The sequence below is a fragment of the Lepidothrix coronata genome, unplaced genomic scaffold (genome assembly GCF_001604755.1).
Source record: "Lepidothrix coronata isolate B3197 unplaced genomic scaffold, Lepidothrix_coronata-1.0 Scaffold15, whole genome shotgun sequence".
NCBI lineage: Eukaryota > Metazoa > Chordata > Aves > Passeriformes > Pipridae > Lepidothrix > Lepidothrix coronata.
In genome coordinates, this window is record NW_016690195.1 from 1,230,625 (window position 1) to 1,246,795 (window position 16,171).

The 16,171-nt window shown below is 55.7% G+C and overlaps 1 protein-coding gene across 3 annotated transcripts; it reads left to right on the forward strand.

Moving 5' to 3' along the window:
• The first annotated feature begins 6,200 nt into the window (after window positions 1–6,200).
• Window positions 6,201–14,853, forward strand: OSR2 (odd-skipped related transciption factor 2). Of its 3 annotated transcripts, none has more exons than XM_017806335.1 (4): window positions 6,201–6,215; window positions 11,885–12,611; window positions 13,274–13,373; window positions 14,091–14,853. In XM_017806335.1, the coding sequence occupies exons 2-4, from the start codon at window positions 11,956–11,958 to the stop codon at window positions 14,271–14,273; spliced, it is 939 nt and encodes a 312-aa protein (XP_017661824.1). In that variant the 5' UTR covers window positions 6,201–6,215; window positions 11,885–11,955; the 3' UTR covers window positions 14,274–14,853. The 3 variants fall into 3 exon arrangements, with proteins under 3 accessions (XP_017661824.1, XP_017661823.1, XP_017661825.1); XM_017806334.1 differs by lacking the exon at window positions 6,201–6,215 and adding an exon at window positions 8,895–8,988; XM_017806336.1 differs by lacking the exon at window positions 6,201–6,215 and having other exon boundaries at window positions 11,798–12,611; window positions 14,173–14,853.
• The last annotated feature ends 1,318 nt before the right edge of the window (window positions 14,854–16,171 follow it).

Genomic DNA, 16,171 nt, shown 5'->3' on the forward strand with positions numbered 1-16,171 from the left:
GGCATTTTTAAACAACTGAGAATTTAAATCTGTGAATAAACTGAAGAATGTGTCACTGCCTTCAAGAAGCATACTTTCAATTTAAGAAACCACAGCTGCAACAATAAGATGGAAATTTGACACACTCTGGGTTGAAGGTGGCAAGAATTAAAGGTATAGAACTAGGAAAAAAATGCCCTATGCTGCTGAACAGAATATGGGACATAAATCAATGACTAAGTTTGGCTAAGCTTTGCCTTATGGAAGTATGCAGCATTGCAGCTCTGTAGTTATCAGTATTTGTCATCTTGAGTATCAGTACACATGCCAGATGCAAAAGAGGGGCCCAGAGAGAATATGGGGGATGAGGAAAAGAAAATTAATAATTTCAGTGACAATGTACAGTATTTTGATGTGAAACAGAACTTCTGTAATATTTCAAGGGACTTACATATATATATATATATGAACAAAAGCTGTTGGAAATAAGCCTTTGACTTCAAAATGCGCCTGATTAAAAAGAATACTGATAAGAATTAGGATGAGAACAGCTGGAACTTTGATTGCAATTATGCTTTCTTCTGGATGTTTACTTCTAGATCACTTTTGCAGCTGCTTTTATCTATTCCTTAGAAGTTCTTGTAGATTTGAGGAACCATTAGCTGTAAAAGTAAACATCAGCTCTGGTCTGGTTTTATATATCTTCTTGAAACAGTTGAGGGTGGGAAAGATAACATTAAACTAATGCTGAACTAGATCAGACTTAAGTGATGCTTTGAACAGCCTTTTAGCATTTCAGACTCCACCTGTAACTCTAACAAAAAGTCGAGTATTTCTAATGTGGTTCTTTACCAAGCACTTGGGAATTACCAAGATCTAGGAAATAAAATACTCTTTCTGGAAAACTTAAATTTATGTCTCACTGTGGTTCAAAGGACAGAATGCTTTCACGTATGCCTTCCCTATCTAGGTACAGAGATGCTCCTTAAAACCAGTTCTGCTGCCTTTCAGTATCTGTAATATATAAATATTATGCTTTGAATAAAACAGATCTGCAGTTTTGACTCTACTTCACTCTACTTTGTTATTGTAGTTATTTAAGAGTTCTTTAACAAATGTGGTTTGTATTTGCTCAAGAGCTGCCTGCTTGGAGACTTGGAGAAAGGTCAGGGTTAACCCTGCTTAACCTTAGCTAATGACCTTTATTGGTGGTCTCTTTTTCAGATCTCAGGAGTGTCAGCAATGCTGCTGTGGACACTGACTGACTTTTCGTGCCAGCTCCCACTGAAATAAACACACTGTTGTACTCACTTGATGCTTCTTCCCAATAGAAATTCTTATTATGCTACACTGGTCAAAGCCCTCTGGTCAAAGACACTGAGACTTCTCTATTTTCAGGTTTCACAAAGAATTCAAGCACAAGATACGTTTTGTTCAAAAATCCTTTCAGGTGGCTTCATGAGTCTTCTTGTGGGACCATTCCTGGATTCAGAAAATAATTTTTCACTTTCTATACTCAGCTTTCATTTCTCTGTCCTGAGAATTTCTGTTAAGGATGGAGATTTTCTCACAACTCTCCATAGGCACTCTCCTTAGGCTCCCTGAAAGCCCCTGGTCTTCCAGATGCCGTAGATCCTTGCTTCCATCACATTCCTTGTCCCAGGGTCTCTGCTGCTCCCTTCCACATATGTGCAGCCTCCTGAAACAGCAGGGTGCTGTACTTTCACAAGCAGGCTCCATCCAGCAGTACAGAAATAGGCAGTGAAATTCAAAAGCTCCTGATTGCATTTGAACACCAAGTAATCATCAGGATAAATTAAGTTGAAAAGGGGAATATATATTGCACTGCAAAGTTTGTAGTTTGGCTGACAGTATCTCTTTCCTCTCTTCACTGCAGCTGGAAATAAGAGGCCTCGAGTCAGTTCTGTTTCTGCTGCAGTGTCATGTCCTCAGCTTTCAGCGCTCCTCTGGTGCTAAAATGAGTCCTGGTGCTGAAATGAATGGGATTTGTATTTTTCCAGGAAACAGTTCCCAAAGTGGAATTTGAAAGAATAGCATATCAACTAATAATTTTCACCAGCCTACCATGGGTGAGCAAGTCAAATAAATGAAATAGTTAATGCAAATGAGGCAGACCTGCGATAATCATGGATACTGTTTATGAGGTGGACTGTGCCCTCTACTATGGACTAAACAGGGAAAAGTGCCATTCACTACCTTCATCCTACCCTTCACCTCACCTCACCCTTGTGGGGTCTGTGAAAGGGAACTAAGGAGGGCAACTAGAATGTGAGTCCCCTGAGCAGGGACCTGAACGACCACAGGAACAGAAAACAGAAATCCATGAGCAAAGACGGTGGAAACCCACTGCTGGGGCTTCACTCTGACTCATCCTGGTTTCACATGCTTTCAGTCCGTTGCTGACTCACAATACCCAGAGACCAGAGGCTGTCTGCCATAACACAGTGGGTGTGCATGCTGTCTTCTTAAGGGCTCACCTTGAAGGGAAGGGAAATAAGATAGAAGAATATTCTTTACCAGAAAGTCTTCTGACTGGTCCATGTCCAGCTCAGTTCCACTCTTGAACTGCTCTGTAGTTGTTGCTTTGACTGTATTCCAGAGTGATCTTGCCCTGATCTTTCCCCACAGTGGCTGTGGAGAGTTCATGGAGAAAAAGGGCTCTTTTTCCCATGCCACAAGTTAGATTCAAACTGTTCTGCACTGCAAAATCTCTAAGGTGTATCAATCAGCATCATATCCACAGACTTTGTTGTGGAGCAACTGTCCTTTCACCCAACAGGATGATGCACACAGTGGTGCTATGAGGTGGCAGCAGAAGCTGAAGAGAACACCAGCACTTAAGGCAAAAACAAGGTAGTCACACAGATGACAGGGCCAACAACTTAACTCATGGAAAAGGATATAAAAGCAGGCACGATGAAAATTCTTGCCTAGAACAGTAACTGTTCTTGGATCTTTTATAAACTTTTGTTAGTTTGTTTATTTTTATGAGGCAATCTGAAAATAATATTCCTGATTCAGTAAATATCTTAAATCAGCAGCAAAACACACATTCAGCAGGTGACTTTGGCATATAAAGACATTGAAGCACCTGCTTAGATACTGCCCCAGATAGCAATGAACTTTAGCATGTGCTTAAATGTTTTTTGGGTCATACCCAGTAGAGATACGGGATGAGTTCAGCCTTGGGAGTGTCTCTAAGAGTTTTCAAGTGCCTTACCCCATTAAGCTTTCCCTCAATTTCCTTGTATTTCAGCAATCTTCAATAACAGCCTTAAAAAAACCTGATTGTATTAAGAAGTACAGGATTTCATCAGTAAGGTTTGGACATTCTAGGGATCAATCTGCCCAGGAACAATTGGTACTTTTTTGTAATATCTGTTATTGCCCTTCTGTTTTAATTAGATGCCACAAACAATGCACAAAACCACACAGAAATTAAAACAGACATTGTGCACAACTGTAAGTGATGATTTGCATATGCTTGAACCGTGCTTGTAATGCTCTGAAAATATCTGAAATGCTCTGTAGTATCCTGGTTTATAACATATCCTTCACCACAGTTTACACACTGAGAATGCATGCTGAAAACAGGAAACACATATGTAGAGGGTAGGTAAAAGGGGATTACAGTATACATGCATTCGACAGAATAGTCCCAGTTGAAGAGTATCGTAAGCATCAGGCTTGCATAAACAAATCAGCGCTTAACCCACAGATGTATCTAATGACCATATGGATTCTGCATGTTTACAACTGGAAAAAACTCTCTGAGCTTTTCTATTGTTTGCTGACTTACACTCTGTAATATTAATTTTATTTGTGAAATCAAGTTATTCACTGGGATACAGCAAGTTCTTAAAAGGAAATGGAGTTATTTAATATATGCCACAGGACAAGACGTATGGGCCCTGTTCTCTGGTGCCTTGGAGTTCTCATGTCCTAGGTGAGTTACGAGGCATGCGACCAAATGTACAACTGCTTTTCTTCAACCAATTTATTGCTTTTACACAATATTTCTTTTAGATTTCCCTCCTAACAGTTGGCTCCGAGATTGCAAACTTTGTGATCCTTTCAGCCTGAGGCAGCTGTAGAACTTCATCTTAGCCTGAAACCCCCTTTAAGCAGGAGCAGAGCGTACAAGCCCATGGTCGTGCAGCAGGCAGGCGGCCCTGAAGCTCTGCCGGCCTTCACCTCGCAGGCTCTCCTTTGGCAAGTCTGCCGAGAGAGAGGTAAAATGCTGCCACCACAGAGTAAGCAAAGCCTGCCAGCCTGGGGACCCTCTGCTGTCTCTAGGCTCAACTTGGCAGAGCGTAGCAGGAGGACGGTGAGGTATGGAGCAATAAGAAAGGGGCCCACTCGTGTGCGATCGGTGTCTGTGCTTCCACAGCACAGCCCTGCTCAGTGTTTCAGTGCTGACGGCAGGAAAGACTTTAGCCAAAAGGCTGCTTAAACCAAACTATAGTGAGGTAGGGCATGTTGTATTTCTTTGCGTTTTGACAACTTCCCACTTCAGGCACCACAAAAACCTCTCATTGCTGATGGCGGGGGAAGGAACACTTTAGGCTGGAAAAGTCTATTTGTCGAGGGCTCGGGGCCCGCCGTCACTGCAAGGTGGTAAACATCGCAGCGGGCGGCGTCCTATCCGCTGTCCCCGCGGCGCCGGCGGCCGCCCCCGCATCCTCCGTCACCCCCGCATCCTCCGTCACCCCGGCATCCTCCGTCACCCCATCCGCACCGCGCTACTGCCCCGCGGCAATAGCTGCGAAACAGCGCGCAAGTTCCGCGGGATGAGCGGCCCCCACCGCCGTGCACACGGCGAAGCCGGCCTTCGCCGAGGGCGTTTTGACGCTTCTCCCGGTATGCCCGTGAGCCCCGCAGTGTCCGAGGTGGGGCCGACAGCCGTCGGGAGCGGGGAGCCGGGGCACGGCCGCGGCCGGAGAGCAAAAGCCCCCGGGGCTCCGTGATCCCTAGCGAGGGGAAGGCGAGGAGGAAGCACCCGTCGGGCTGGCTGCGGTGGTGATGCACTTCGGGGAGACGTCGGGGCGGGCGGCGGAGCCGCGGGTGGGGCGGCTGGGCCCGGTCCCTGCCGCCCAGGGGCACCCCCGCGGCCCGGAGCGCGGGTAGAGGCCGCGGGCGAGGGGCTGGCGGGGCTTGCGCGCCCGTGGGAGACGCGGGCGGGATCCAGCCCGCTGAGGGCGTTGTGTACTTAATTGCTTTCTTCTTTCATGGAAATTAATCGCGGCGATGTTTTACGGGGATCTGAGTCGGAGGAGGGAAAAGGAGGACGCTGAGCGGGAGTTGCATCGGCGGTGTACCCCAGAGCCTGCCAAGCGCCGCGTCCCCGGCCGCCTACGCCTGTTTGTCAAATCTTGGCATTTCCTGACTGGTTCATTAAAAACAAAACAAAATATCCCACACCAATAAATCGGGGCTAAGTCGGTGATGATTTAGTCACCGAGAAACACCAAGGGAATCAGATGCCAGATCGACGGGCGGTCACTGTTTTCCTTAAAATAAAAAAATTAATTCCTCGGTGTGTAGCCCGAGTCGTTTGCAGCACAGGCCTGTCTGTTGGCCGGGGCAGCCCGGGGCTGGGCCCGTCCGCAGGTGCCCAGCTCTGCCCTGCGCGCCCTGGCAGCGCTCCCCGAGTCAGCGACCGTCGAGGGCCGTCGGAGCTCCTCCCAAGCCAGAGTGCGGCGGTGCCCTGCACCAGGGAGTGTGCTCCTGTTCCCGGGAGTCATGAAGCGGCTTGGATACCCGCTGCCCCTTCTCCCTCCGGCGACGGCTGCGGGCGCATCCCCGCCCCCCTCTGAAAATTCATTTTCGCAGGAGTGAGTCCCCAGCGACTGCAGCCCCCCAGTGCCGACAGCGGCGGTCTGAGCCGCTCCGTGCGCGAATCGCGCACCGCGGCCGCGCACGGTGTCCCGCGGGAGGCTCCGCCAAGCGCCGACGCGGGGCCTCGCTGCCGTCTCCCGGGCACATTTCTGTGCTCAGAAAGTGGTCAAGGTTTGCCCCAGGTTTCACGGCCGCAGAGGAACTGCTTTAATCTGTTCCTCGCAGCGAGATCAAGCACTGCCTATCTCCCTGGACGGAATCCAGCGCTCCGGATGTATATTTTTTGGGGGTGGGGGAGGAGAGAGCGTGGGGAGGCTGAGGTGATCGTAGCTTTGTCGGCACCGGCAGGACGCGCGGGTGGGAGAAGGCAGTGCAGGGTAAGCCCTCGGGTGCCCGCGGATAGCGGTGCTGCCTCCGCCCCCCTCGGAGCCCCGGGCAGAGCTCCACGCTGGGCCCACCGAGACACCCACCCAACGCGCTGGGTCAGCCTGGACACCCACCCAACGCGCCCGGCGGCCGCGGGGCCGCAGCCAGAGACGGTGCCGGGGCGGGCGGAGCGCGCAGGGCCCCGCGCCGACCTGCAGGCGGCACTGCAGCACCGCGGGCCGCCGCCGCCGGGCACAGCGGGGCCCCGGGCGCTCTCCCCGCACCGCCCGGCCGTGCCCGGCACGGCCCGGGCATAGCACGCCCGCCCCTCCGAGGAGGAGTAAGACCCGTGGGGCGGGAGGCTTCCGCCCGACGTGGATGCAGAAAGGTGACGCGGGACCCGGCGACCTGTGGCTCCTCCGGCGTCACCCCCGCTCGACGGCTGTCCGGTGCCGGGGAGCTCCCCGGCGTGCGAGCGACCCTGGGCTCCGCCGGGTTCGGGGGCGCCGCGGCAGTACGGGCGGGCCACGCCACCGGCTCTCGCCGCGCACCTGCCGGCCGGGCCGGGCGGAGTCGTGCCGGGGTCACCGGGCGCTCCCGGTCAGCTCAGACGTACGGGACGGCCGCGCTGCCAGTGGTGAAAGAGCGCGGCTTTTCCTTCTACCAGCGCAGCCGAAACTACCAGGAGCGCCCGGGGGGCGAACAGCCCGGGCAGCAACCCCAGACCGCGCCGTTCCTCTCCCGAGGAAAAAAGCCTCCGCTTTGAGGCTTTTTTCCTTGTGTAGTCACTTGGGGATTTGGCGAAGTCGTTGTTTAAGGATTTTTTTAATTTGATTTGGGTTGGTTTTCCTTTAGGTAGGTAGGTAGGTAGGTAGATAGATAGATAAAAATTTATTTTTTTTTCCCCGGCAAGCGTGGCTTATTTTTTGCTTGCTGTAAAGGGCAAGAAATGACATTTCTCCCGAAGCAATCTCCCTTTGATCCTTCTGTCCGAGGGGTTTGTTCTTGGTATCCACAAGCAAGCAGCGGGGGGAAGAAATTGCAACTGTAAAGTCCCCTTTTCACTTCGTTCTTGAAGCAACCGGCCTCTCTCTCGGAAGCAAAAGAGAGGGGATGCGGGTCCCTGCCTTGCACCCTATCGGAGCCCCCCAGTCCAGCCGCGGCCGATAAGTCCTCGCCCCTCGCAGGCTCCCGCGGCCGCCCGCACCCACGTCGCACCCAGCCCAGGGGAATCACTCCTTCTCTCAGAATTGTGAACATCCTATCCTCACTCCCCGAGAGAAGAAGGGCTATTTATTTACGGCGTCTGGGATTTAAAACAGGGCATTTTCGAAGTACGGATTTTTGAAAAGAAACGAAAAATAGCCCCGGCGGCCGGCGGCAGCCGCGGGCTGTAACGTGCGCCAGCCTCGACTGCACTTCGCTGTGAGGGGACACGGCCAAACCTTTCTCTGCTGGCTCCTGCTTGCCTCTTTGATTATTTTTTTCCCTGTACACTAAAAGGATAAAAAAATCTCGTTGCAGCCGTCACTTGTATCCTCTCCCTCGGGCTCGAACTAACCAGCACAGCCCCTACCTCTGAAAAATTTTCATAGCTGTCCTCCAAGGTCCATTTTCCCCCACATGTTTCCATACTTTTCAAATCCTAGTTCCAATCTCCAATCCAGATTATAGGTTAATTCCCCATACATGTGATTTAAGTAATGCACAGAACAAGATATCGTTACAGATAAAAATGTAACCGAGATTCACCATGTGCAACCAGCCGTATTGCGGCTATCGACGAACGTGAATAGAGCGCTCTAGTCAGGAAATTTGAAGAGGATCGCGAAGGCCCCATTCAGAAGTAAATTCCCCGTTAATAAATCGAAACTGCTTTCGAAACTGTGTCTGTTCTAGGTAGGGATTGTGCGCTTAGTCACCGCGCACGAGGATGCCTCTACAGAGGTTTTCTTTGGGAATCTGCCTTTAAGCGCCCCGATCTCAGTGGAAGGGCAGCGCTGAGTTGCTGAAGGGTGGGTCCCCAGGGCGACCCGACATGACGGCCACGAAGCCATTTGGACGTGAGCTTTAACTGCAACCTCCCTCGGAGACGTAGGCACCCACAAAACCCCACGCTCTGGCTTTGGGGAAATTATTTTAGATACTTAAGCCTATGTCACCCCGGCTGGGGCACGGCGGGTGGGCGGCCGAGGCAGGCAGTGCGGTGCAGGGAGCGCGCAAATCTCCGCGACCGGCAGCAGGGTGAGGGCCGTCGGCTGTTCGAAGAGGGAAAAGTCACCTTAGGTGACGCGGGGGAAGCGGGGGGCGTCCTGCCCCTTTAAAGTCCAGTTGCTACCCAAACACAAGTAAACAGTGGGGCCGGCGCGGCGGGGCGGGCCGGGGCCGCGGCTGGGGGCGGTCCCGTCCCGTCGGGGCGGAGCGGCGCGGCCCCGAGCGCGGGGCTGAGCGCGCCGCGGGGTGGGCCGGCGGCGGCGGCGGGCGGGCGGGGACAGCGCTCCACGCCACTCACCGCTGAAATGTGATGGACCGGGCAGGGGGCGGCTCAGACTCGCGCCGAGCCTCGCCGGGGTCGAAGGCGAGAGGCTGCGGGCGGGTGGCGGCGGTCTATGCCGGGGCCCCGGGACCGCCGCGGCCAGAGCTCCCAGCCGCCCAGCCCTCCGCAACATGCCGTCCGCCGCCGGGCCCTGGCCCCGCAGAGCGCCCTCGCTGTGGATCTAATGTCTCCGTGAAGGTGCCGCGGCCGCCGCCTCAGCTTTGCCCCGGGAGGAGCAGCAGGCTGCGGTAGGTGACAGCAGGCTGCTGTCGGCGGGAGCGGGGCGGCCGCCCCGAGAGCGGAGCGTCCCCTCGGCCGGGAGCGCGGGACCGCCGGACCACCGGGCTTACTTTCAATTCGCAGCTCCGCGGCAATTTGGGATGCGGGTGTCCTCCGCATGCCGCGGGCGCGTTGGTGTGGGGCCAGGCGGGGGCCTCGTGGGGCGCGCAGCCGATGTCCTTCACGAAAAATTCCTAGCGGGGAGAAGCCGGTCCGTGCGCGGACTACGGGGCTGATCCGCGGGTGACACTGGAGAAATCCTCGGTGCTTGGAAACACCAGGCAGCGCCGGGACCGGCGGCCGCGGCTTCTGGTGGGGCCGGCGGAGAGCGGAGGCGACCCAGGGTCTACCCGCTCCCCGGGAATGACGGCAGTGCCCTCGGGGCACAGCCCGGCCCCGCCGCGGGAGGACGGGGAGCGCTGGGTGGGCCAGCAGGTCGGCGGCAAGCAGGTAGAGATGGGTGTCCTGCCGAGGCACAGGGCTTAATTTAATTAAGCGCTCTGAATGAAAAGGGAAAAGGAAGTGCCAAAGTTTAAATAACATCCGTTTTTGGTTGACTTTATCCCCCCCCGCGCGCCCCAACGCACCTTGTTATAAATGGCCTTAAAATCACGTAGGAAGGCACTTTCTGGTCTTTTTTTAATAGGTTTTAGTAAAGTTACCTCCGAATACAAATAGTAACAGATGTACCGCAGTTCAAACAGCAGTGCAGTTTTAAAAGTTTCTTCCTTAAAATGCAGATTTCGTGTTCAGAATAGTTTTTTCAGACTTGGTTGTTGGACACGAAAACGAGCGTCATGCAATGACACCCCCCTACACGGCCACCAAATGCAGCTGTAGCAGAGGGAGCTCTGCCCTACAGAAACACTGTCCCTACCTCTGTCATAGTTCTCAGCCGGTGGCTCCGAAACCCAGGCACAGCCAGCAGGGATGGAGGCAGGAGCCACGGGAGCAGCCAGCGAAAAGCGATTTTATTGCTTCTGTGTCGGTTCCTGGCGGAAAGCGAATAGGAACTCACACTACGACATCTTTAAAAATAAGTCTCTATATATAACCACCACCCCTCCAACAAAACAAAAAGGTCGCCATATATAATAGGTCGTATCGATAACACTGTCTCCAGTGTCGATACAATCACAAACGAGAAAAACTGGGCAGCAGCAGAGGAAGACGTGGGGAGCCACGACTCGAGGAAAACGAAAACAGGGGTGTGCAGAGCTGCAGCTCACGCCCGACCTCCTTGCCGCAATTTTTTTTTCCCGGTGGGCCAATTGTGCGGTGCCACAAGCGGGGAGGAAAGGTATTTTAAGAAAAAAATCGAAAGTATCTTTCCAGCCAGAGGGTGCCCGGTGCCAGCGGAGTGGTCCGAGCCAGGAGCGGCGGTGAGGGCTGCGGGACGGTGGCGGCCCGGGGGGCAGGGACGCCTCTCCCGGAGCGCGGGCTCTACGCTTGGAGAGTTTCTTTTATTTTTGTTGTTGTTTTGGGGGGTTTGGTTTAGGATTTTGGCTGGGGGAGGGTCTCTTGTTTACTTTGGAAACTGCCCCTTACCAGTCCTTCCACACAAATCTCAGGAGGTGGTGGGGCACCCTCGGCCCTACCTCTTGTTTACAGGCCCGGAGAGACCCCGGCGCTTGCTTTGGCCGCTTTCCTGGGTCGCGGCAGCCTCTTGGCAGCTGGAATTGAACCCTCAACGAAAGCAAAAAAAAGGAAAGGGCAGGGGCTTGCCCCCCGCGCTGATGTCCCCCTGCCCTGCGGGAGGGGACCATCTCCCCGGAGCCACCGAGGGGACCCCCCGTGCGACGGGAGCAGCGGTCCCGGCGGTTTCGGTTGAGTGGGCTGAGTGAAACCCTCTGACAGTCACACACCGCTCATTAGCTCACGGTCCCGCCGCTCCGGCGGAGGTCCCAGCCTGGGAATGGCCGAGGGGGTGCGGGGTGCTCGTCCTCACGGCTCCGTCCCACCGGGGCTGCGGTCGTCCTTCTTGGCTCTGCGGGACGGAGGGAGCCGAGTGCGGGGCAGCGCCGTGCGGGGCGGCCCTCGGCGGACCGGGGAGGCCTCCGGGCCAGCCACCCTCCTCGCTGCCGATGGGATGGCTGCGGCGCGGGGGGCTGGGTAGGAGGTGTGCGTGCGAGGCCCGGGCTCTTTTTCTCTCCTTCGGTTATCTTGATAAATTAGTTGTTGTTGAAGGAAGAAAAATAAGCAACTGAGCTGGGATGAACGCAGGGTTTATTTCCCCTTACTCCCCCCCCCCCGCTCCCTCACGGGCCTGCTTCGGCCCTCCGCGAGCACCCTGCTACATCCCGGGGAGGCCCCAGCCAGGAGGGGTCGGGGTCGGGGCCTCTGCGCCCGCGGGAGGCCGGGCGGAGGGTGGGAGCGACGCCGGGGGCCGGGTCGGCGCGGGGGGCAGGAGGGAGGTGGCTCCGGGATCCCCACGGTGGGCGCTGCGGGGGTCGGCGGCGGGGAGACGGGAAGCAGAGGGCTTCGGCCCCGGCCCCGTCTCCGTTCCGCGTGTATTTTTCTACCATTCGTTTAATTAGAATCTGCGGCGCCTTCGGTTGGCTCCGCAGTGGGTTTTCTCCTTTCTATTTTAATTTGGGGCGGGTGTTTTGGGACGGATTTTTTTTTTTTTTTACGCTTTAGCCTCTCCGGTCGAAGCGATCGCGCCGTGGGTCAGTATCGGCCGCCGGCCCCGGCGGAGGGCGGGAGCCTGGGCTGCGGCGGGGCGTTAGGGCCGCGGCACGGCAGCGCACCGGAGCCGTGTCTGGCCCTCCCTGGCTCGGTCGCTGCGCTCGCCTCGGCTAAGGGGGGACCAAGCTGTTCTCAGTAAAAGTCTCTTTCCCCTTCTTTCTCCCTCTTTCTTCTTAGGATTTTCTCCCCGTCTCGGAAGCCCAGCAGAGGCACCAGCTACTCCGCCGGCCCGCGCCTGCCCCGTGAAGATGGGAAGCAAGGCGCTGCCAGCCCCCATCCCGCTGCACCCGTCTCTGCAACTCACTAACTACTCCTTCCTCCAGGCTGTGAACACCTTCCCCGCAGCTGTGGACCAGTTGCAAGGTCTGTACGGACTCAGCGCCGTGCAAACCATGCACATGAACCACTGGACATTGGGCTACCCCAATGTGCATGAAATCACCCGTTCCACCATCACGGAGATGGCGGCCGCGCAGGGCTTGGTGGACTCCCGCTTCCCTTTCCCCGCGCTCCCTTTCGCCACGCACCTCTTCCACCCCAAGCAAGGGGCCATCGCCCACGTCCTCCCAGCATTGCACAAGGACAGGCCCCGCTTTGACTTTGCCAACCTGGCCGTGGCCGCCACGCAGGAGGACCCCCCGAAGGTGGGGGAGCTCGCCAAGCTGAGCCCCGGACTGGCCTCGCCTCTGTCGAGCATCAGCAAGCTGTCTCCGGATAGGAAGCCCTCCCGCGGCCGCCTGCCCTCCAAGACGAAAAAGGAGTTCATCTGCAAGTTCTGCGGCAGGCACTTCACCAAGTCCTACAACCTCCTCATCCACGAGCGAACCCACACGGACGAGCGACCTTACACCTGCGACATCTGCCACAAGGCTTTCCGGAGGCAGGACCACCTGCGGGACCACCGGTGAGGGACCACCACGACCGGGGTCGGGCCAAGGGGAGCCGGGGTAGGGTGAGCCGCTCGGGGGCGATGAGGCTGAGCCGCTCCGGGAGCTCTGGGCTGAGCCACGAAGGCAGCAGGAGGAATCCCCGCTCCAACTCCGTGGCCGCGGAGGCACCACTACAGCCTAAACCTGCTCTCTGCGTGGGACGGGCACCTACCTGAGGGAGAGACGAGGGGGTTCACACCCGGGGACGAAGCCCCCGGGGCTTTTGTGGTTCTGAAGCGCGACCCTGGGGGGCGCGGGGAGCAGGACGGGGCGCAGGTGGGCGCTTTCGCGCTCGCCCCTCCCTCATCTGCGCACTCTGCAGCCGATGCCGAGCGGCGCCTGAGGCCACTGGGCAGAGAATCCTCTCCACCTTCGGAGAAAAGTGGGCTCGGGTCCGGCCGGCGGCACAGATGCTGTCCCGGTTTGGCACCAGAGTGCACTCACACTTCGATACGAATTATTGCAAATGTTTTGAACCGTTAAAGAAGTTTAATCATAAACAGAATTATAAAAGGGGGAAGGAGACAGGAGCAGAGTGAGGACTTTTGAGGGGAGTTGAGTCTGGGGGAGCGGGGCCTGGGAACGGGTGATCCCCGCGCCCCCAGCAGCACTGCTCACCCCGCGGGTTGCCTTACAGGTACATCCATTCCAAAGAGAAACCCTTCAAGTGCCAGGAGTGCGGGAAGGGCTTCTGCCAGTCCAGGACCCTGGCGGTCCACAAAACCCTACACATGCAGGTGAGCCCGGCTCTCCCTGGCCTCCCCACGCGTGTGCCGCCGGCACGGACACGGCCCGGCTCGGCTCGGCCCGCCGCGGGGCAGGGGCGGTGGCCGCCGGGGGAACGGGGCTCTGGTGCGGAGGGGATCGAGGGGAGAGAGTGGGCTCCGGCGCTGGACGGCCCTGTGCCTCCTGGGGGAGGGCGGCGGCCGATGGCTACCTCTGCGGCCGCGGGAGACCCGCGGAAAAACAGCGGCCGCGGGAGAAGGGCTTAAAGCCAGCAGGGACGCAGATGGCGGTGGAGAGTGAACCCCGGGTTCGGGTTTGTCCACGCCGCTGCTTCGAGGCGTTTTTCGTTGAGGGCCGAACCTGGCCCTGACGGCGGCGGCGGGCGCGGGGCGGCGGGACAGCCCGGCGGCGGGATGCGGTGCGGTGCAGAGGGACCGCCGCGGCGGTCAGGCGGGCAGCGGGAGTACCAGAGCAGGAGAGCGGCGAGGTGGCCGCTTTCCGTGCACGACAGGGGCGCGAAATGTCACGACTCGAGAAGTATAAAATAAGGCTTCTGGGGCAGGACAGGACGAGGCTGGCGGTCGCCCGCCCGCCCGCCCGGGATTGCTTTCGTTCGTGTCCACCCCCGATATCTCAAGTTGTGCGTTGCGATGAGAAAAAGTGCAGTGATACGTTAAACCAGGTGGTTTGTGAAGGATTAATCCTTTGCTTGCTTCAAATCTGAACAGGAATCTCCACACAAATGCCCCACATGTGGAAGAACCTTTAATCAAAGAAGTAACCTGAAAACTCACCTTCTTACCCATACAGACATCAAGCCCTACAACTGTGAGCAGTGCGGCAAAGTGTTCAGGCGAAACTGTGATCTACGGCGGCACAGTCTAACTCACACCCCGCGGCAGGACTTCTAGAGCAGCCAGGGACCCGCACCCGCTCCGGCAGCTCCAACTTGCCCACTTTACTCAAGGACTGTATTGTAGGAACTCACAGACGCGCACACACACATACACACGGAGACACGCACGCAGACTCGGGGCCAAGCTTTCCTACCACATGTCTGCGAAACTCGTTTCGAGAGTGCGGACTGCAGGATCGGGCCCCTCTCCAACCCACACCCAAGCGTAAAGCTCATCTTGTAGATAATCGCGGCTCATTTTAGAGCTCTGTACAGAACGTGGTTTTTTTCTTCGTTTGTTTTGTATCGTGTCAGATGCACATCGATAACAAATCGGGGAGGCAAAGTATCTCTTAAAAGTGTATTTCAAAATAAATCCTTTTTTTTTTTTCCAAATACCTCCTGCCTTGTTGTATTATTCTCTGAATATCTGGGCTTTTTTTTCCCTGCTGTGTCAATGCAATGGTAAAGCATATTGAATAAATTTTCTAGCCGGGTAATTGTACTGTCACAACAATTTTGGTGATCGCTTTTGTTTGGTCTGTTTCACTGTCGCTGTTGTGTTATCTATTGTTAAGTAAAATGAAAGTGCCTTATTTGAGAGTTTATAGCTCTATTACTTAATAGTATGAATGTCTAAATATTAACTTCTGTACTTTTTTTTTTTCCCCGAACAATTTAAAAAAAAAAGACGAAAAAGAAAGAAATATTTGCAAATAAACAGATCTTAGGAAATAATGCATAGAGCCGTTCTTATGCCAAAGCGGCTTATTAGTAACTTATTTGCAATCAGCCCATATATTTTAAAAGTCATCCCTCTCTCGGGGATTGCAGCAGGCAGCCTCCTGCCTGTAGACTTTGGACACGGGCAATACACCCACGTAGACAGGGACTTTATCCTGCAGAAGACGATTCTTTCCCGACAGCTCTGGAAGCAAACAGCGAGGCGCCCTCTGCCCAGGGCTCATCGGCGGGTCCCTGACGGAGCTGCAGCGCTAAAAGCAGGGACCCCAAAAACGTTCCCCTCCTCCATCTGCGCTGCGGAGCGCACGTCACGCCCAGGGGGTCGGATGGAGAGGCGCTGAGGAGAGGGACTGTTCCCTCCTCCCGGGAGATCCTCACCTCTCAGTCGGGGTGACTCGGCAGCTCGGCACATCTACCCCATGGGCCACATGCTCAGCACCTGCACCGGCTATGCAGCTAGCAGGATGGTGGCACTGAACCATGGGCTCCCCTCCCTTGTCATCCTTGCAAGCCCTCACCAGTGCCTCTGGTCACCTCTGGAAAGGGAGATTTTCCCTGATGGTGACTTGGATATGCATCCCCTCATATGCCACCCCACTGCTCTTGTCACTTTTGGCACACTCCCCACAGTGTTTTGAGTAGTACGGGGCCCCAAAAGTTGTTCTTTCCCAGGCTGGGGGCACCCGTCCTGCCTTACTCCTCTGCCAAACTAAGGACCAACTAAGAATGGCAGGGAGAAATCTTTCCCTCAGGCTCAGGAGCCCTGTCTAAGGGAAGAGCAATCCTTTGCACCAGCTCAGCAGAGTGGGCTTCACTCCTAGGCCCCACCTAGCAGGATGCCATAACCCAAGGATAGTCCATCCATGGGGAGGGTCACAGATCCTAGCACACCCAAGGGCAGCAGATGCTGGCAGAGCTTGAGTGGCTGCACATCACCATCGCCAACCCTCGTTGGTCCTGTGGAGGGAACCACACTGCCTGAGCCCTGTTAATGAGTAGCAAGTCAAAACCAGCAGCACCTGGGTCGCAGTCAGGCCATCAGTGCAGAAAAGGCTGTATCACCGCCTGCGCCTGCTTGTTATCTATGCTGCAACCACAGAGGGCTACAATGCCCACCGCGGGCCGGGGGCAGGGACCCCCAAGCCAGTCCTGCTCTGCCCCAGACCAGGC